Source organism: Halichoerus grypus, chromosome 15, assembly GCF_964656455.1.
Source record: "Halichoerus grypus chromosome 15, mHalGry1.hap1.1, whole genome shotgun sequence".
Taxonomy (NCBI): Eukaryota; Metazoa; Chordata; class Mammalia; order Carnivora; family Phocidae; genus Halichoerus; species Halichoerus grypus.
In genome coordinates this window covers 7,093,282-7,114,231 of record NC_135726.1, presented here as the reverse complement: position 1 = coordinate 7,114,231, position 20,950 = coordinate 7,093,282, and the positions used below count along the sequence as shown (strand labels likewise).

General features: G+C 43.8%; 2 protein-coding genes across 4 annotated transcripts in view; one reads left to right on the top strand and one right to left on the bottom strand.

The window, feature by feature from the left end:
• Positions 1–3,228: 3,228 nt before the first annotated feature.
• Positions 3,229–15,307, bottom strand: C15H16orf46 (chromosome 15 C16orf46 homolog). 3 transcript variants are annotated; one of them, XM_036084975.2, is made up of 5 exons: positions 15,116–15,307; positions 12,048–12,134; positions 11,347–11,416; positions 9,614–9,861; positions 3,229–5,508 (listed from the first exon to the last, which is right to left on the bottom strand). In XM_036084975.2, the coding sequence occupies exons 4-5, from the start codon at positions 9,821–9,823 to the stop codon at positions 4,513–4,515; spliced, it is 1,206 nt and encodes a 401-aa protein (XP_035940868.2). In that variant the 5' UTR covers positions 9,824–9,861; positions 11,347–11,416; positions 12,048–12,134; positions 15,116–15,307; the 3' UTR covers positions 3,229–4,512. The 3 variants fall into 3 exon arrangements, with proteins under 3 accessions (XP_035940868.2, XP_035940869.2, XP_077918955.1); XM_036084976.2 differs by lacking the exon at positions 15,116–15,307 and adding an exon at positions 14,931–14,984; XM_078062829.1 differs by lacking the exon at positions 15,116–15,307 and having other exon boundaries at positions 12,048–12,345.
• A 152-nt stretch (positions 15,308–15,459) lies between these two features.
• Positions 15,460–20,950, top strand: part of BCO1 (beta-carotene oxygenase 1) — a 153,747-nt gene continuing 148,256 nt past the window's right edge. Inside the window, exon 1 of the mRNA XM_078062629.1 lies at positions 15,460–15,539. The gene's annotated coding sequence lies outside the window, so the exon portion shown is untranslated. The remainder of the gene's footprint in view (positions 15,540–20,950) is intronic.

Below are 20,950 nucleotides of genomic sequence, written 5' to 3'. Positions count from 1 at the left end.
TGCCTCTCAAACATGTTGCTGTTTAGGACTGAATTTGAAAGTCATCCCCCTCCTACTTTATCTTCTTTTTCCTGTGCTGTAACGAGAAATTTAGTGACTTCAGAAAATGTAGAGCTTGTGCTGCAATAAAAACTTGGCAGAAGTCAAATGCATCTTAATTAAGTAATCACAAAGGGTATTTAACCTTCCAATGCACCGCAATAACACCTCCCTATTTAAAGTGAGCCTTCAGAAATTAAGATTTTATAGTACATTTTTTTTAAAGATTTATTTATTTACTTTAGAGAGAGAGTGTGCGCTAGCGTCGGGGGAAGGACACAGAGGGAGAGGGAGACAAGCAGACTCTGCTGAGCCCTACGCAAGGTTTGATCCCGGGACCCCGAGGTCATGACCCCAAGCCGAAATCAAGAGTCAGACTGACTGAGCCACCCAGGCGCCCCTTAAAGTACACTTTTAAGAAACCATCCAAACTTAAGCCAACTATGCTTTCAGGATTATTTGTATTGGCTTATTTCAGTTCATGGGAACAATTTTTGTTTAGCTGTATTTGAGTCTAGTGCTATTAATTGCAAATTGCTGTCTATTTGTTCTTTTTTACCTTTTTGGTAAGATGTGTTCTACTTTAAAACCATTTAAATCACTGTTTTCTAACAAGATATGTGCCTAAATAGTAAGTCTTCAGATTTAATGTTCTCTAGCTACCATAAGGATCTCTCTGACTTTCCATTTTCCTGAAGTTACATGAGAGAAATCAGTCAGGATTGAAACGAAACATTCATAGAGCCATGAACAGTATCAGAACTGGCGGTATTTATCCCGAATTAAATGTTTGATTTCTAGTTTTCTTCAGAATACATGCAGACTAAAATAAAATTGCTAACAGTCCTGTGGTACTAAAAATATGACTAGTTCATGGTATGTTTTCAAGTGAACAGTCATAAGCAGAGAAATTGTTTCATTTAAAAAAAAATACACAGGGAAGAAAGGTTTGTAGTTTGAGCTAAATCGGGACACCAAAAGAACGGCACTGAGTCTCCTGGCACCAGCGTCCCAGTGAGCTTGGCAGACAATGGTAGAGTATTCCCTGGGGTACCAGCGACTGCTCTGATATGCCTTTGGTCATAGCCACAGGAGCCCCTCTGTTTATTTCCCACCTTGATCTTCAGTAGCCCCTAAAGTGCAGCACCAAAGTTGCACTGGACCCAAACCCAGACACCCCAAAAAGCCCCAGATATGAGGCCTCCAGTCATGCAGCTTGGCCTTGGCCAGCTGGGGATACCCAGAGAGATGGGCTAGGATTCTGTGGTCTCTCTGGGTCCTGAAGCTCATAAGTGTGGAGGGAGGGAGAGTGAAAGGCAATTTGATTCTGGGTTCCAATCGTTTTATAGCATGGTCCTTGAAGTACAGGTAAATTTCACAAAAGGGGGCCATGTCCAGAATAAAAAGAATAATGCTAAAAATTAGGGAAAGTCTCCCTGAGTAACCAAAGTCCTATGTACGTGTCCAAGTGTAGCCTGGCCTTATTCTGAATTAAAGTCTTCCCCTTGCCCTTCGAAAGTGCCACCCCTTCATCTCTGTCAGAAAACATTCTGTCTGTCCAGGTTCCCTGCCCCTCCAGCCCCTCCCTTGCCTCACCCAGACCCTCAGCAGCATCCCCAGGCCTCAACCCAGCCTCACCCAGAAGGTGACCTCGGGCCCTGCAGGAGCCCTGTGTCAGGTGCTGCCACAGTTCCACGTGGTGATTTTTAAAGTTTTGAGAAAAACAGAGGAGTTTGGAAAGTTTGATTAATGAGACATCCAAAACTAATAGCATGAGGTTCAGGTGAAACACAGCCCTCCATGCTTGGTTTAGAGAGGACTAGAGGATCCAAAACCCAACTAAGACCATTACCCTGAGATAGAAAGAGGGCTGTTGCCATCATTAGAACATGCTTAACACTCTTAAGTGGCATGATTTCCCCTGAAAGTTTTGTTGGTGACCTAGAACCCTAATGGGGACTGCATTCTATTAGACATTTTTCCTTTATCTAGACTTGGACATCAAAGACCAGTCTGGACATCCTGATTTAATCTGAATGGAAACAGGCAAAACCTGGAGTGATTTTATCCACAGAAAACAAGCTAAACCCAGGCTAATGCAAATAAGATCCCAGAAGGGCTTAATCAGGTTAATTGAAAAATTACCTAAAGAGATGCCAAATGCAAAACACTCATATTTATTCATAGAGGAATCTCTTAGTCAATATTTTGCTGGCCAAACTAATTATTTGCTCAAAAAGAAGAATACTACACATCTTTAAATTTGGGCCCTTCCTTTGTTCAGACCGGCCCTCCTCTTAATTCTAAATCATTATGTTTGCCCCAAAATCTATAGAATTTATAACCCTTATCTCAACAAAAGAGTTTTTCTTAAGAAAGAAATATTCTGAGGATGCCTGGGTGGCTCAGTCGGTTAACTGTCTGCCTTTGGCTCAGGACATGATCCCAGGGTCCTGAGATAAAGCCCCACATAGGGCTCCTTGCTCAGCAAGGAGTCTGCTTCTCCCTCTCCCTCACCCTCTCCCTCTGCCTCCCCCGCCCTGTTTGTGCTATTTCTCTCTCTCTCTCTCTCTCTCTCTGTGTCAAATAAATAAATAAAATCTTTAAAAAAAATTTTTGTTTTGGGTGCCTGGGTGGCTCAGATGGTTAAGCGTCTGCCTTCGGCTCAGGTCATGATCCCAGGGTCCTGGGATCGAGTCCCGCATCGGGCTCCCTGCTGAGTGGGGAGCCTGCCTCTCTCTCTCTCTCTCTCTCTCTCTCTCTCTCTCTCTCTCTGTCTCTTATGAATAAATAAATAAAATCTTAAAAAAAATTTTTTTTTTTGTTTTAACTTAGTGTTTTCAGACTGCCTCAAGATCTCAAAATGTAAGCACCCCTGGGCTGAGTTGGTGGGCTCTATCCCTGGCTCATGCTGGTAGATGCGCTTCCCTCCTAATCAGCACTCTTGCCTGTTTTACATACTGAGTTTAGTCATGATCTTGCTGTTTATTAGAGAGGGCTTGAAGAACCACTGACTTAGGTGGGCAGGCTAGAGCTGGAGGGTCCTCACGGAGCACAAGATCCAACACCTCATGCTCCAGACACTGGGAAATCAGAGTTTCTTGGGGGCAAAATCCAGATGGTTTGTTCATTCAGAGAAGAGGTAGGCAGAACCTAAATTGTTTCTAGACTATAAAAAAGTGTCCAACCTCAGTAGGCAAAATACACCTTTTAATGACAGTTGTACTATAATCATTTCTGCATTTCTGGTGTTTTGTAAATAGAAATCACAAAACAATAAAAAACCTAAACGAAGAGAAAAGACATTACAAAGACCAATTGTGAAAAGCAGATGTTTACAAATACAGTCATATAATCTGTCTACCCATTATTTAGGGGACAGAAAGTCCAGAGTTCAAGTACAACCTACCTTAAGCAAATGCAAACTATGTAATTACAGAGCAGCTAAATGGTTATTCATATTACAAAATGGTTTTTCAGAGCATTTCTCTACATAGCATTGTCACTTGGCACTTAAAATATAACTCATTTACAAATGTTTAATTTATATACAACTTCAGGAAATATGCATTGGGGTAAAATGAGGGAAGAAGGCGGACAGAAGGGAGAAAGTAAATCCCTATTCTGTAAGAGTCTGTTTGGGGTTGTGAGTTCCCAAATATTAGATGCAAGGTAAGCCTGGAGGAAGCATGTGGGGTGACAATTATAATCACAGTGACATTTTTTTTCAAATAATTATTCTTAACCTGCTTCCCAAGATGGACTTTATAGATCTGTGGCTAAAACTTTTGCAGACATGGAGACTAGCACGAGGCTATAACATAAGTATATGAAAACCCTGGGATACGCAGCATGGAGTGGATATGATATATCCATGGATATAAGGATATGACACCTTGGACACAAGGATATTTATTTGGACACAGGCTGGAGTTACCTATTAAAGCAATGTTCCAGATCTTTGTTGCAAGAGAAAATAAATCAACAGATAGATACTTGCCTGGTTCAAAAGATCAGGAAACAATTTGATCTAAACAAGCCCTTACACTCAGGTTAAGGCATGGGGGTGGGGCAGCAAGAGCCCCTGCCAGTTGGCTCGGGGCTGCCGTGGGCATCACTGAGGGAGGCCCTTCAGAGTCCCCACCATCCACTTGGCTTCTAAGGGGAGTAGAGAGATAAGGCAGGCAGAGGCTGAGACTGGCATTACCAGTCTGCATTTCGTAAATGGCTGAGCAACAGAAGCAGGTGACACATAAATATGGGGGTTTTGAGAATAAATCAAAACCCATACCATGAGGTTCAATTTCCTCTGGTTCTACTGCAAAAAAAGGACAAGGGAAGGGCGGGTGGGCGGGAAGAGTATGGCAGAAGAGAAGAAAGGAAGAAAGGCTGGGATGGGGTAGGAGAGAGAGACAGGAAGAGGGTGAATGAATTCAAACAGTGCTTATTCCCAGGGAATTCTATTATAGCAACTCAGAGCAGTCTGTGAGTGGAGACAGGAATAACAACTCTGCTCACGGTGAGGGATGGCAAGAGAGTTCTCGGGAACACTTTGGTCTCCAAATTTTGGGGCCTGTGTTCCTGCTTGGCCTCCGTGAGAATGCGCTTTTGGGTGTTGACGGGAGGTCTTGGCTCCCTGGCTTTGAATTTGGCTTTGTAGTTTTGCACTCCGTGTTTCTGCAAAAGCTGCACAGTGGCGAGATAGCGCACATTGCTGGGGTTGGGAGGGTACGTCGGGTTTTTCTCAGGCAGGAGGGACCAGTGCAGGCAGCACCGCTCCGGATCGGCCAGCAGGGATGTCGGGGCCACCCGGGGAGGGAAAGGCAGTGCGTCATTGCCCTTGGGGTGCTTGGCCAGCTCAATGGGTCTCTTTTCACCTTTCCCGTCAACTGTTTTCAATCCATATGCACAAGCCACACACTCATCCTTTTCCACACTCAGCACCTTCTCTTCTGGCTGCAAGAAGAAGTTCTTACTCTTCTTACCCAGAACATCCAAGCCGTTTGGGGGTGAAGCCTTCAGGGGAGGTAGAACTAAAAGGGCCCTGGAAGTCAAGGAGTCTGAGATGGAGGGACCTCTGCTGGGGCTTCTGGGGTCCTTGCCCCTAAGAGCCTCGGGGGTGGCCCAGTCTTCCTTGCACCAAATAAACTCCTTTATTTGCAGACTTTTTTTCTCTCCCTGACCATAGGGGGGAAAGCAGATCTTGCTAATCTCCCTGGAGGCAGCGGTGGGGCCCGGAGGGGTCCCCTGAGTCTGGGAGGGGCTGCCTTGATCCTTCTCCGGACCCACCTCAGCCGGAGCCCCCGACCCCAACTTCTCCGCCTGGGCCTGAGGCCTGGCCTCAGCGCTCCCTTGGGAGAGACTGCCACAGAGTAAGCAGCTGCTGGTACTTTCTCCCACCCTCGCCTTTTTAAGCTTCTTCCTGGGCCAGATGCAGGCAGTTGGAGAAGTCCTTCCCCAGCCTTGGACCTGCAAATAAAGCAGCATGTTACTCCTGGCAGAGCTGCTCAAACTCTAGCTGGCCAGCTGTGGCCACACCCCCATTTTGGCCATCCTATCTGAACCGATATATTTCTTAAAATTGACTCACCTTTTTTTTTTTAATCTTAACACTATTTTAGCCTCATACTAAGTAATAACATTTGTAACAGTATTTGTTAATCTGAAATACTAGCAACTGGATTTAATACTAAAAGACTAAGCAAAAATATCTGAACATGGCCATCTTGAATGTGCTGACTCTATATGTTTTCAGATAAACATCAAAATAAAGTCAGGACTCTTAAAATAAAATCAGAACTATTTGTACTTGTCTCCCTACCAGGCTCTCTCAGACCACCAGGCTCTGTTACCAAACCCCAGGAGACTGCTGTGTGGAGGGGCTGGAGGGAGAGACGATGAGCAGAGGCAGGTCCCGGAGTCAGGGTACTCCCCAGCACCCCTGCACCACCCGCCCCCAACCCCCGCAATCCGTCCATGCCCAGAGTCCCCTGGCTGAGCTTGCCACAAATGTCACCGTTAAATAGAGTTGCCAGATAAAAATCAGGACCACATCTGAGACATACTTAACACTAAACATATTAGGTACTGTTTACCAAAATTCAAATTTAACCGGGCATCCTGTATCTTCATTTGCTAAATCTGGCAAACTTATGTGTAAAAAAAAAAAAAAAAAAGCAAACATAGTTTCCATGCTTTTACTATGTTCCAGGCACTGAGCTAAGGATCCATTGGCATTGGTGTTGGCTCATTTAACCCACGCCACAGCACTATAATTCAGGTATTCTGATGCCCAGCATACAGAGGTGGAAACTGCCGTTCCAAACGTTATCACCGCCAATGGCAAGTTCTGCCACATTCAGAAGGTCTGTGCATTCCCACGCAGGGGACAAGGAGAGGCTGTGAGGAGCCAGCCTCTGGTCATCTTGCACAAAAACATCCCTTTATCATTGTTCCCTCCTGACCTCTGCACCCTCTCACTGCATGTGCTCAGCTCCCCAAATTCCGAAGTGTGAAGCATCACTTTTTCTTTCTTTTTTTTTTAAAGTTTTATTTATTTATTTCACAGAGAGAGCTCAAGTAGGCAGAGCAGTAGATAGAGGGAGAGGGAGAAGCAGGCTCCGCACTGAGCAGGGAGCCCGATGCGGAGCTCGATCCCAGGACCCTGGGATCATGACCTGAGCTGAAGGCAGAGGCTTAACCAACTGAGCCACCCAGGCGCCCCAAAGCATCACTTTTTCAAAAAGTCTAGTAAGTGCCTGACACTGAATCAGGCGTTCCTGTCCTCCTCGTACAGCCCTCTGGCCAGAATTTACAGATGAGGAATTTGGAGCGATGGGACAGGAGCCCTCCCCGAGGTTAGCTGCCTGTAAGTGGTGAATATGAACCTGACCTTTCTTACTCCGAAGTCCTAGCCCTTACCAAAGCCGTGCTGATACCTCAAATATATTCCAACCAAAAAACCCCATTTTCTTTTGCATAGTTAAGTCCTAATTCTTAGATGGCAATTATATATGAGGGCTGTAAGGTCGCTGCCCTGAGCTGCACTCTTGAGACAGCCTAAGGACAACTCTCCCAGCCTACTCTTCTGGCTTCTGTTCTGGAACCCTGTCCCTTCATGTGCTGCTGAGTTGGCACTGGGTCTTCAAGAGGACCATATTGCTTGCTTCAGACCTCACTGCTCTCGACCCTGACTGCCCAGGTGACTTTCCAGCTTTTGCAGAGAAGGGTCCCAACACATTAGCTAACAGATCCTCAGGCTAACTGGCCTCTCTATCGAAGGTGGTTTCAGCTGGAATGAGACCAGTCCCACACCCCCATACACCCCTCCTGCACCCTCCCCACCATCCTCCTCCAGCCAGACAAGGGGGATTTGTCTCCTGGCTATGTTTATGTAGCATGCCAACTTTTACTCAGCTGGATACTTATTGAGGGAAACCTAAATTCTGGGACTTTAATCTTTCTACAGATGTTTACAGATGTTCTATTTAATCTATTAAACAGGTGCATCTGATGAATCAGCAAATGTTCTCTACTTGCTTGACCCTAAGAGTCATCTGAGCTGCTGCCTAAAAATCCAGATTCCTGAGCCCCACAGCAACCTACTAAGCCAATACTCACAAGATGGACCTGGGTGGGTGGTTTTAAAAACACCCCAGGTGAGCCTTGGGTTGAAGCTGCTATAAAGGATCTATAGAGGATAGGGTGTTCCGGTGGCCTGGCAGGGGATCCAAGTCCAGAGATGGGGGTCAATGACACCTGGGTCTTTTGATTCTCACAGGTGGGCTGTCACAGGTAAGCTAAATGCTGGTTGGGTTGGTCTGGGTCAAAAATGTACAGCCCTGAGGCACCCCATCCTGAGAGGTCCCTTGGCTCTGCAAACAGGCAACTCTCACTAATTGCTGCCAGCAAAGTGTTCTCTGTCCTCATTTAAATGCTGGCCCACGGGTCCCTGGCACCAGTACAGGAAGTATCAAAGGGACACAAGCCAGGGCCGGAAGCTGGCTCTGGTGGGACAGGCCTCTGACACCCCTCCTGGGACAAGGCCGCCTGAGAAGCCAGGGAGGGCTGGTGCGCAGGGAGTGAAGAGCAATGGGCAGCAGGGAGGAGGAGGTGGTGTGGCTCGATCATCCTCGACAGACTGTGAGAGGCAAACATACTCTCAGCATGGGGCACATGTGGCATTTCTTCCAATTAATAGAAAATCTTTTCCAACAGCCCTTGGATAGACACATTTCAAAGTCATTACTTTCAATAGTAAACTGAACCTTCTAAATTGGAAAGTTTCAAATCCTCAAATAGAATTGTCTGTAACCCTGCCTTAGTGGGCATGAGCCTGTGTGTACACCACGTGGGGGTGGGGCGGTGCCACAGAGAGAGTACAAGAGGAGGGTCCTGAAGACACGACTCCTTCTTCAACTGTCAAGTGGACTTGGGGGAGTGGCTCTGCCACATCTTGGCCTCAGTTTCCATATTTATAAAATAAACCAATTAGATCAGGATTCCTCAACCTCAACACTACTGACATTTAGGGCATGTTATGGATTGCATGACTGTGTTCCCCCAAATTCCTCTGTTGAAGCCCGAATCCCCAAAGTGATAGTATTCGGAGGTGGGGGCCTTTGGAGGTTATTAGGGTTAATGAAGTCAAGAGGGTGGGGCCCTCAAAATGGGATTAGTGCCCTTATAAGAGGATATGAGAGATCTACTTGCACCACGAAGGAGGGCCTTGTGAGCACAAAACAGGAGGAGGTTCCCCCACCAGAACCCAACCATGCTGGCACCCTGATCTCGGATATCCACCCTCCAGACTGTGAGAAATAAATGTCTGTTGCGTATGCCCCCAGTCTATGGTATTCTGTTATAGCAGCCCTGAACTAAGACTGGGCTGGGTCATTCCTTGTGGTGGGGGCCGTCCTGGGCACTGTAGGATGTGGAGTAGCACCTCTGGCCTCCATCCAGTAGATGCCAGTAGCACCCCCTTCCCCTCACCCCCAGTTGTGTGACATTGCCAAGCATCACCTAAGAATCACTGTATTAGACCAAATTTCCTAACAGTTCTAAATTTAGGATTCCATTATCGATTCCAAGAATCGTTTAAGAATAAACCCCTGGGGTTCTGAGTGGAACCACTAGGACAGAAATCCCAGGTCTCTTGGGGAGCTTAGCACAGCAGTTAAGGAGCTTGGGTTCTGGAGTCCAGAAGAGCTGGATTCAAGCCCTGCCTTGGCCTCCGGCTGGGTGATGTTTGGCACACTCTTTCACCTTTTGGGTGCCTCGTTTTCCTTGTCTGAAAACTGAGGCTGTTCATAATACCTGCCTCATAGGGCTGTTGAGAGGTTGAATGAATTGATGTATGTGAAGCATTTAGTCCTGTGCTTGCCAACGCTAACTGGCCAAAAATACCCAAAGAAAGGTACCGCTCTTACCATTACTTATATTTTACCTCTGTTCCTAAGTTTTCTGTATTTCATTGCTTATACATTTTTAGTAATAACTATTTTTGGCAAAAGTAAAAGGAAAGGCTCACATCAAAACACAGACACATGAGGCACTCAGTCAAGGAGATACTCACAGCTTCTTCCCATCCAGTTCCGATGACAAATTCGCTGGCCCTTTTATCTTGTTCAAGCGTAATGTCACTGATATTGAGAAGACAACAAACATGATTCTTTTCACTTCTTTCATCTGGGCAAGTATAGGTTAATTCCGTTTCTTCTGGGCTTTGAATTTCCTTATTTTCACTATTTTCTAACTCAGTCTCATTTTTCTGACAGAGATCCATTACTGTGATTGTGGCTGAAGGTTTTTAACATCTTCTTCCTGTAGCATGAAATGCGGGCTGAACTTAGTTTGTAATATTCATTTCTTAAAAACTGAATCAATAACTCAGGCAAAATAACATCAAGACACATTCCAGAATAGACTGGAAGAAATATTACAAAACCATCCATTGCCGGATATTGATGTAATAAAAGATATGGCTAATCGGAAAGACTAATGGATTTAATTAAAGAGCAAAGTTGGGATTGAAGAAAAGAGGATAGGAGGATGTTAGCAGAGGCTCTATCCTTCATCATGGGGTAGAGTGCGGCAAGGAATGTAGGTTTAAGCACCCCTGCTGTCCATTCCAAAAAAGTCCAGATGCTACTGTGCTAACGCCATGGGAAGTGTGGTGGGCATGTGTTACCTGGCCACTTTCCCTCCTTTTCCTTCCTGGCAACTCTGGATACCGGTCGAGGCTGGGGAGCATGTGTCCTAGGTTAGGTCGGTCTGCTCAACCTAATCCACCCTGGATGACTGAGTCCTTATGAAAATGGACACAGACACGCAGAGAGGGAGGCCATGTGAAGAGGCCCAGGGAGAAGACTGCAAGCCACAGAGAGGGACCTAGAGCAGATCCTTCCCTCACGGCCCTTGGAAGAAACCAACATTGCCGATACCTTGATTTCAGACTTCCAGCTTCCAGAACTGTGAAGCGGCACATCTGTTGTTTAAGCCACCCAGTCTGTGGTCCTGTACCAAAGCAGCCCCAGCACACTAGTGCCAGGTGTGCTGCTAACGGCAGCAGCGGCAGTGACGACGAGGGTGATACCATCTGTCCTTAACTCATGTTTTTCCAGGTTGAAAAATGGAACTTGGCATTTATAATCAGTCAAAGAGTTAGGAAAGTTGTCATCCTTTTTTGTTTGTTTTTTGTTTTTGTTTTTGTTTTTATTTTGAGTAGACTCCACACCCAGCATGGAGCCTAACGCAGGGCGTGAACTCACGACCCTGAGATCAAGACCTGAGCTGAAATCAAGAGTCAGATGCTTAACCGACTGAATCACCCATGGGAAGTTATCATCCTGATCAGGAGCACAGACTTGATTGCCAAACAGCCAGGGTTCCAATCCTATTAGTACCTATACGACCTTGGGCAAGTTACTTTTCTGGGTCCGTCTGCTCATCTCTAAGATGGGCATGATTATAGTACCTTCCTACAGACAGAGGCTCCTCCTGGGCACCCCACAAGCTGCAGAGATGAATCCCTGGACCTAGGCAGTGACCTCCAGTGGTCCAGCTGCATGCTGATGAACAGCCAGTGCCTTCTTGAGGATTCCTTGCTTGTAATGACACAGAGGCCACTGGGGACCGCACACTTTGCTTTCTCTCACCCTAACCTGATCCCTGCCAGAAAGCCACGTGTTAAATTTTCTGTTGAGGTAGAGATCAATAACTTTTTATAACAATATCTGTTTAATTACCATTTTGGCTTTTTCACATAGGCTTAAAGTAGCATTTTGATGCTAATAAAATTCCATTTACCTATGGAAGGTCAAATATCTTTGGACATCCTCATCTTTTCCAATATGACATCAGAGGAAATGAATGAAATCTGAAAGGAAAAAAACGATATTAGGAGTGGCTAAAAACCAGAAGTGCTATTCTATTTACAAACACTGTCACTGCAAAGGATTGAAGAATCATTGATCCGAAGATGGCCCGTTGCCTCAGCTCCCCAGTGGCCCTATGAAAAGGATGAAAAGGTCCCACGTACTCTTCTCTCTGTCAGGTTAACCATCTCCAGCAACTTCAACTATTTCTCACATGTCATGAGAATATGTGAAACCTGAGAGGAAGACAATATTATCTCTATATCGAGACAGACAAACAGTGGAGGCCAAAGATGCAGTATTGGGGAAGCCCCTATTTTGGAGTCAATAGAAGTTGGACCCAGTGAGGGCACGAGAAGTTCCAGTCACATTATATTCCAAAGTGCCAAAAGAAACCCAGTAATGATAATATTAAATAATAAAAGTAAGAGCTGCATAATAGCCCTTACTATGCACCAGGCATTGTTATGAGCACTTTACATATTTGTTATAAATACTGCATTTTATAAGTACTTAATTCATTTAATGGAAGATCGTGGGAAAAATATTGACTCCTTATGACCAAAAAGTAAGAATCATCTCTGAAGTCAGTAAACATAGTATTCTTAGTCAAATGGCCAGATTACTGCATACCAGATTGCTAGGTGCTTCTCTGGAATACTGGTGTTCAAGCTGGATCAAGATGCTCCACTACTAAAATGGAATGTTGGTGGTCTTTTCCTAATGAGAAAAAAAAGAAAAAAAAAGAATTCAGTTAGTGGAAAGAACAGTCTTAATTTAAAAATTTTCTCCAATAACCATGCCTTCAAGTTGTATTGCTCATTCTTGTCTTCTGGCTCATGTAAGAGATGAGAAATAGAAGTATACAAGAAACAATCAAAGATCAACTAAAAGAGTGGATATGTGATTTCTTACAAATGGTATGCATTCTAACTTTTATGTTGAAATGCAGAAATCTCTATGGATATAATAGTCATATTTTCTGATAGTAAAATTATGCCTAGTTTACAAATTTGAAGTAAATCAATAGGTCATGCTATTCCACTTCTTGACTTCCATGGAGCTTTACCATCATATAACTGAGAGCTCATTACTTTACAAGCATCTTGTTTCATTCCGCTGGTGGCTCTAAAGATTAGTGTGACATCTGCAACCCTGAAACTTATGCTCTTCAGTTCCTGGTGTTCCTCCCAAAAGCAACATGATAATCCTGAAAATAACTGAAGACGGCTTTTATTTCTTCAGAAGAGAATCTCAAATGTGCTCATCTTAAGAATGCACAATTGCCTGTCAGTGTCTTTAAAATATAGTACCTGGAAATGAGGGTAATATTTCAAATGTGGTCTGGCTAGAAATGTCTATTTTGAAATCTGACTCCCTTTGATCTGAAATCTACACCTATTAATTGGACAAAGATTGCTACATGTTTAAAAAGCTATATCCCAATCTTGATTAACACTCAGCAGGAGGTCAATTATAACTTCTACATTTTTTCCACATGAGTTGTTAATAATCCCTGTCTTCTTCACTCCATATACATGCTGTTAATTTTCTTTTAAAAATTTTTTCCTCTTTTTTTCCCACTAGATATAGACCTCTGAATGGATCAGATCTTTCTAAAATTTCCTCTTGTTGGTTTTGGACCATCATTCCAACCTGCTTAGATACTTGCAAATCTGACTCTGACACCCCACAGTTTGGCCATTCCTTCCCAATTTAAGACTTGCATTTGATGGGCATACCTCCTGTAACTTCATCTAAGTCACTGATAAAATGTTGGCGAGGACAGGGTAAAGGACAATGCCATGTGGATATGCCTTATACTGGGGCATTTACTAATTACCAACTGGCTGCAAATTCACCTCACTATACAATTATCTGGCCTATGCGTATAAATCTCATCTACAGGATTCTTGATTCCATCGATTTAGGTAAACTTCATTTTTTTTTAAAAAGACTCCTACCAAGAGTTATAGAAATTTACATTTACATCTATGTCTATTAATTCTTAAAATATTTACTGTCTATATTAGGGATGAAGAATAGGTTCCAAATTGTCGGTTCCAAACAGTCCCAACACAACTAGAGTGTTGTGTTGAGAAGGATGTTAAAACTTGGCCACTGCAGGGAAGAGTTCTGTGGTTGATTAATGATGTCTGCCAGAGACTAAAGAGTGGTAACATACATGCCACCTAATTGTCATTGCTTATATAAAAAGTCAGATTCCAAATGTCTTACTCTAGACTCCTACACCTGGTTGACACATTCCCAGGTAATTAATGGGGGGGGGGGAATGTTGATGGGCCAGGAGAGGTAAAAAACCCAGGACATTTAAGTCAAAAGCAAGCTATGATCCCTTAAAACTCCCTGCCACCTCCCTGGCCCTACACTATGCCCTACACCCTCCCCCCATCTTCCTGGAAATTTCAGGTTTAAAGGAATCTTGCATCTATGTCAGAATTTCAGCCTGGGAAAGATGGTCTTCTGGCAGTCTCAATTGGAATTCTGGATGGATGGTCCTGTGGATCCTTAACAACGTGTGTTGAGTGAAGAAATCAATGAATAGAAACACTTAGCTATGGTGGAAGCGAAGTTTCTGAATACAGAGCTAAGCTTCAGGCATATGAAGTGGTTAAATAAGTCTTGAAGATTGTCTTGGGCATGCTGATCACTGGTAATATAGTTTCTTTTCTTTTCTTTTTTTTTTAAAGATTTTATTTATTCATTTGAGACACAGAGATACAAAGATACAGAGAGCATGAGCAGGGGGAGAGACAGAGGGAGAGGGAGAAGCAGGCTCCCCGCTGAGCCAGGAGCCCGACGTGGGGCTCAATCCCAGGACCCCGGAATCATGACCTGAGCCGAAGGCAGATGCTTAACCATCTGAGCCACCCAGGCGCCCGGTAATATAGTTTCTAAAGGAAAATGATATGAAGACTTCAATCTAATTTACAATTTTGGAACACAACTCGGCAGGGAGTTGAATCTTCGCCTCAAAGTTAAGCACATGCGCCACTCAGCTTGCACAGTTTGTTCACATTTTCAGGAGTATAAATCTTATCTCTCCAAGTTAATTATCTGTGCCTTATGCTTATTACGTGCCCACAGAGCACAGCAGCTTTGAAGACCCATAGAAGGAATCCTAAGGGCGTGGTTTATACAACCATCCCTCCGGATCATACCTTTATTACTGCAGTCCCAGTCTCCAACCCTTCCGCTCTTTCCACTCACACCCATTCACTCACTAAGTGCCTATTAGATGCCTAGCTCTGGTAATAAAATAGTAAAGCCACGCGTGTCTTCTCAGCTGTCACACAGCTTACAAGTCTACATGAAAGCACAAGTCATCAAAGACACACACTCCACCTGTTGCTCCTAAAGCCCCGGCCTTTCACACCTGGCTCTTCCCTTTCCTAGAATAGCCCCTCCCCTTCCCCCCGGCTCCTTCCCTTCTTCCAAGATCCTTCTTCCTCCTCTTTATCCAGCAGTTCCTGCCGTGCTACAAAAGATGCCTACCCTTCTTTCAAGAGCTGTCCTCTCCAGCAAAACGTCCCCACTTGCCCACGAGCCCCTCCCCTTCCTCCTTTGGCTCCTCCCTCACAAGGCTCCGCCCTTTCAACAGCTCCTCCCACTGCCCCACCCATTCCTCGCCGCTCCTCCCAGGACCCGCCCACTCTTATTCCAGCCCCGGCCCACACTACCTCTCGCTTTTGGCTCCCCGCCGCGGAGGGCAGCTTCCTTTAGAACCGGGCAGGGCCTGTCGCTCTGCCGCCTGTGGAGTGGTCTGGGGCCTTGCCCCGTAGGCGGGGAAGCGGCCGCGGCCGCTCACACCCTTCTGTGGGCCCCACGGGATGGAAGTCCCCGGGACAGTTAAGTCCCCGCCAGCAGGCGAGCGCGACAGTTGCCCTGGGTTACGGACGCGCTGGGGGCGGGGCCCGCGGGGGGTTGTCGCGGAAGTGATGCAGAGGCCGCCTGGCGTAACAAAGCTTGAGCGCGGGAGGTGCCTCTGGCTGACGGCTGAGGGCACGTGCTCCCAGCAGGCCCTGCGCAGCTGCGCACCTTCCCCCCCCGCAACCGCGCCTGAGGAGCGGCGGCCGGCTGTGAGCGCCTGAGGACGCGTTTGAGGTAAGGTGTAAGACGAAGCGCGGGTCAGGGAGGGGGACGCAGCGGCCGGATGCCCCGCGGACGGTGGAGTTAGAGAGGGCCGTAGGACCGGCTTCCCCTCAGAAACCCAGGACCGCACGCCCGGCACTGTTGCCGTCGGGCCGGATGGGGCTGAGGGAGGGGGGCTGCTCTGCGCGTTGTAGGATGCTTAGCAGCATCCGTGGCCTCAGCCTCTAGATGCCCGGCAACCAGGAAGGTCCCCAGCGTTGCCAGCTGTTCCCAAACTGCCCCTCCTCCAGGAGAGCGACTGTGGCCAGAAACTTCCTAGTGGAATCTGCTCTTTAACTTTCGGGCCCCGCTTGCTTGACGGGGCAGTACTAGTTTGCATCCGCTGGCGACACCACGTCGCGCTCGTTGAACTTGTGTCGCTGCGGTACAACCCTGAAGGGAAGGAGCCTCACGCCCTTAAGTCAGACGACGAACCGGGCAAAGCTACGCACTCCTCCCCTCCTTTGGTCCTCGGGGGGGGGAACCTATGGCCCAGGCCAGGTTATTCAGTGGTAGAGCCTGGACCCAACTCACATCTGATTCTAAAGCCGGCCTGCTTTCTAGTTGTTGTTGTTGTGTGTGTGTGTGAATAATTCTGTTGTATGAAAGCATTAGAATGTCTTTTATAGCACTGTGATAAGGAGGCATTTGGAAAGATAGCTATGTATTACTGCCTTTTTTTTTTTAAACAGAACCCACAGTAGTAATTAGAATACCTGGAAAGTCTACGGAAAGACTATTGTGTAACATTATACTGGGATGTTAGAACAAAGTACTTTTTTAGATATTACTATTTTAGGTGTAATTTCTTTACCTAAAATATGCATATTTGGATCTTGTATCTCACAACCGGGAAGAAATGGTATGCCTGCATACTTGTAAAAACAATTGTACAAAAACGCATTACTTCATTGCACATTTTTATTTTTTTATTTTTTTATTTTTTTTTTTTTTTTAAAGATTTTATTTATTTATTTGACAGAGAGAGACACAGCGAGAGAAGGAACACAAGCAGGGGGAGTGGGAGAGGGAGAAGCAGGCTTCCCGCGGAGCAGGGAGCCCGATGCGGGGCTCGATCCCAGGACGCTGGGATCATGACCTGAGCCGAAGGCAGACGCTTAACGACTGAGCCACCCAGGCGCCCCATTGCACATTTTTAAAACGTAAAACGTTCATAAATTTAAATGGTAGCAAAGTATCATAAATGTTGGCATTTAAAAATGTCACACCCCAGGGCGCCTGGGTGGCTTAGGCAGTTAAGTGTCCCAGTCTCTGCTTGGCTCAGGTCCTGATCTCATGGGTTGGGAGACTGAGCCCTGCATCAGGCTCTGCGCTCATTGGGGAGTCTGTCTGGATATTCTCTCCCTCTGCCCCTTCCCCCACTCCTGCGCTCTCCCTCTCCAATAAGTAAAATCTTAAAAATAAAAATGTTACAGCCCTCTTTGAAAGGTACCGAAAGAAATCTAGTAACAGTTTGATACCCATCAACATCTATTTAAAAATATAAACTAATTGATAGAAAATTTTTTTTTCTTCTTAAATTCGTAATTGTATTCTTATTCTGCTTCCTACACAGAACTTTATTCTAACATATTTATGGTCAAATGGTCAAGACTTAACTGAGTAGTCTTGTCAATCTGATGTGCAAAAAAAATAATAATTTGAAAGTGAAACTTAAACACCATAAGGCAAAAACAGTCCATTGTTTTTCCAGATCGAGAATTGTCTTTATCCCTACTCAGTTGACAAATAGTAGGAATGTATTAAATGTGTTGATAAATATTAATGTTGCTGGAAGTGTATCGGAATGAAATGGGTGGCACTGTTCCTCCCCTCTGCAATTCTTGTATCTGGATAAATGTCACATATTGCTAGAATGAGATTCAGCCCCAATTTTATTCATTTTTTAAACATATATAATCTGAGATACCTTGTTCATATGAAGATGCATATGGAAGAGGTTTTGTTATAGCAGTTTCTCAAGTTTTTAAGAACTCCTTTCCACAGAGAAATCAGTTAACAAAAATTTGAAATCACCTGACTAGCAGAAGGCTTTGTTACCCACTCATTAAAGCTACTTTCTGATTCTGGGAAGTATACCAAAAATTTTAACGAAGTATTTTACTAAATGACTCTTAATTAAACTTGACTGTAAGCATATTCTCATTAAGCACATGTGGAAAGTTGGAAGATGGTAAGTAATTTCCTTTACAGTAACTGTGCCTGCACACTTTGCTTTTAAATGGGCTAGTGGTAATCACTTTGAGGTTTAGCAGGTAAAAACCTGATAGCATGACTGAGCAGAAACATTAAGGGACAACTGTTTTTGTAATTATAGACTGAATCAAGGTATCAGAAGCTCTAGTAGAATAAGGTCCTAGAATTGGCCAAGGAATGTTTCAAAAACAGAAAGATGGAGGCAAGAGATATATGAAAACTGTATTTTCTATTTAACTTTTCTGTGAACCTAAATCTGGCCTAGAAAGGGAAAATACTGATGGGGATAAATAGTGAGTAGTAAAGCCATTTGCAGGGAAGAAAGAATTTAATCTCCTTGTAAAGTGAGGGCCCTTTCTGAGGAAAGCATATGTGTGATTGGGTCTGAAAGAATAGTGATTGTTAAGCAGTAATAAGGACAGTTACAGTTAGCATAATTTTTAAAAAAGATTTTTTTTAAAAAGATTTTATTTATCTGACAGAGAGATATAGCGAGAGAGGGAACACAAGCAGGGGGAGTGGGAGAAGGAGAAGCAGGCTTCCCGCGGAGCAGGGAGCCCGATGCGGGGCTCAATCCCAGGACCCTGGGATCATGACTTGAGCCAAAGGCAGATGCTTAACGACTGAGCCACCCAGGCGCCCCAAGATTTATTTATTTTAGAGAGAACACAGAAGCAGGGGGAGGGGCAGAGGAAGAATTTCAAGCGGACTCTCTGCTGAGGTCAGAGCCTGATGCAGGCTGATCCCAGAACCCTGAGATCATGACCCCAGCTGAAACCAAGAATCAGATGCTCAACCAGCTGAGCCACCCAGGTGCCCCTACTAGTTTCTTTCTTAAAACTTAATGTTGTCAACTTCTTTAAACTTGGGGAGGTGATAAAATTTTTAAGGTGATAAAAAGATTTTTGTAATACCTCTAGGGTAACCTGTTCCATTTCCTGAGTTTTAATTATTAGCAAGCATTACTCAAAACGTTTATTAAAATGCTCTATTAAGGGGCGCCTGGGTGGCTCAGTCGTTAAGCGTCTGCCTTCGGCTCAGGTCATGATCCCAGCGTCCTGGGATCGAGCCCCACATCGGGCTCTCTGCTCCGCGGGAAGCCTGCTTCTCCCTCTCCCATTCCCCCTGCTTGTGTTCCCTCTCTCGCTGTGTCTCTCTCTGTCAAATAAATAAATAAAATCTTTAAAAAAAAAAAAAAAAAAAATTAAAAAAAAAAAAAATGCTCTATTAAGACCAAAACCATTCAAAAGGAATTTTGAGGTCAGAGAAATTAAATTCTCTGTTGATTTACTGTTTGGAAGGCCATTCAACACCTGTTATTTTTGGCAGCACTACAATACAAGGGTTGAAATGGTTCTGTATTCTAAATAGCAAAAGAGCAAGTTGCCATACTGTTCAGCTCTTTGAAAAAGCTCAGAGGGAGCCTAACAAAGCAAGTGTGTGTATTTGGGAAAGGATGGGAGAATAAAAACTGCCCATCTCTTTCAGATTATAATCACTGATGTCCTTTCACTCTGGAATTGCCATTTTTGCTTGCTTCCCCCCTTTAGAACATTCATTCTCCCTCCCTACCACCCCTATTCCAATATAAGTATTTTTATAGTAATACTAGCTAAGGAACTGATAAAGAATGGACCAGGAAATGTGAAAATCCTAACCATGGATTTTTAAGTGTCTTACCCTCTCCACTACCTTTCTTTCCTGTGAAATGGTGGTATTTATGGATCTGTCCTACCTAGTTCTGGATATTGCTTTAATCATCAAAGAAGGTAATTTATGAGAGTACTTCAAAACAAAAGAGTAAATCTATATAATTATTACTCATTCTATTTCTAAAGCAGAGTAAATTAATTTTTAATAACTAAAAATTGACTAATAATTATATACAAACAAGGAAACAGTCATCCAAAATATTTTGGATACTTTCTTGATAAGGGTGCAAAGATGTTTCAGCAGTGACATGGCCCTTAAAGGATGGTTATTTTCCCCTGAGGAGCAGGAAAGATTTGTTATTTACCTACCTAATTCCTCTAGGTCTTCATATTTGCAGTTTATTCACCGTCAGAAGGTGGTAGTATTTGAATACATCCCTTTTCCTGCACTAACTGGGAAAAATGATAGAGGTTTGTCTGCTTTTGCTATGTGTATGTGTGTATTTATATATATTTACAGTTTTGTGTGTATATATAATATCCCCTTCAAAATATCAGCATATTATACTTGGCTTAGAAAATACGCTATTTAGCTACTTAAAAACACCACTGGGCACTGTAAATTTGCTTAAGCTGTGAAGAATATTCACTAAGTCAATGTGCGAGCTCATAAAAAGTTTCACTATGTCCATTTCTGTTCCCATTAAAGTGGAAACCTGAATGTGGTTTACTTTCTTAAGGATGCCATGTGTTGTGCTTATCCAACTTTTACCTTTCCTTGTTTTCCTCTTCTGTCTTCTAACCTAGCAGCATTAAAAAAAACAAAACAAAACAACACAAAACAAAAACCACCAAAGTCAGTGCTTTCTTTTTGATTATATTAAAGATGACCAAAAATGGTACTTAATGCTATCAGGCAATTAGGTCTTTAAGAAAAACCAGATTTGTGACTAAAAGGAAACATTTTCTTGGAACCTTTCATTGTTATGGCTTAAATTTCCTTTTAAAAAAATAACTTTCCATAAGTTAAAATTAGCATTTTCACAAATACTAGCAGAGTCACTAAATGAAATATTAAAACAAAAAACATGAATAATGAAGAAGTTGAATGTTTTATTAAACTATCTTCCTGCAAGGCTGTTGCTTCATTGTATAAAAATAGCACCAGCAAGTGCCGTATATTGCAAAATTAAGGTAGTAGTGTTCTTTATCTGACACATTACAACTAACAAACCTTTCTCTACTGCCAGTTATTTCCAATGGAAAGATTATTTAAGCATTTTGACCCCCATCCAGGGATAGATGTAAGCTTAAGGCTTAAGGTAACAATGTCATCCTTGAATTACATAATTTTTATAACTAGTTTTTAACCAAAGATAATTTCAGTATTCTGAATATTATAACTGGAGCATAAAAATCAGAGGGTGTTGCAAAACAGATGCATGTTGTGTTGTTCTGCAATCATTATAAAGTTAAGGGGTATTTTCTTCTATTAGCATTGTTGCAAGTAGTTTC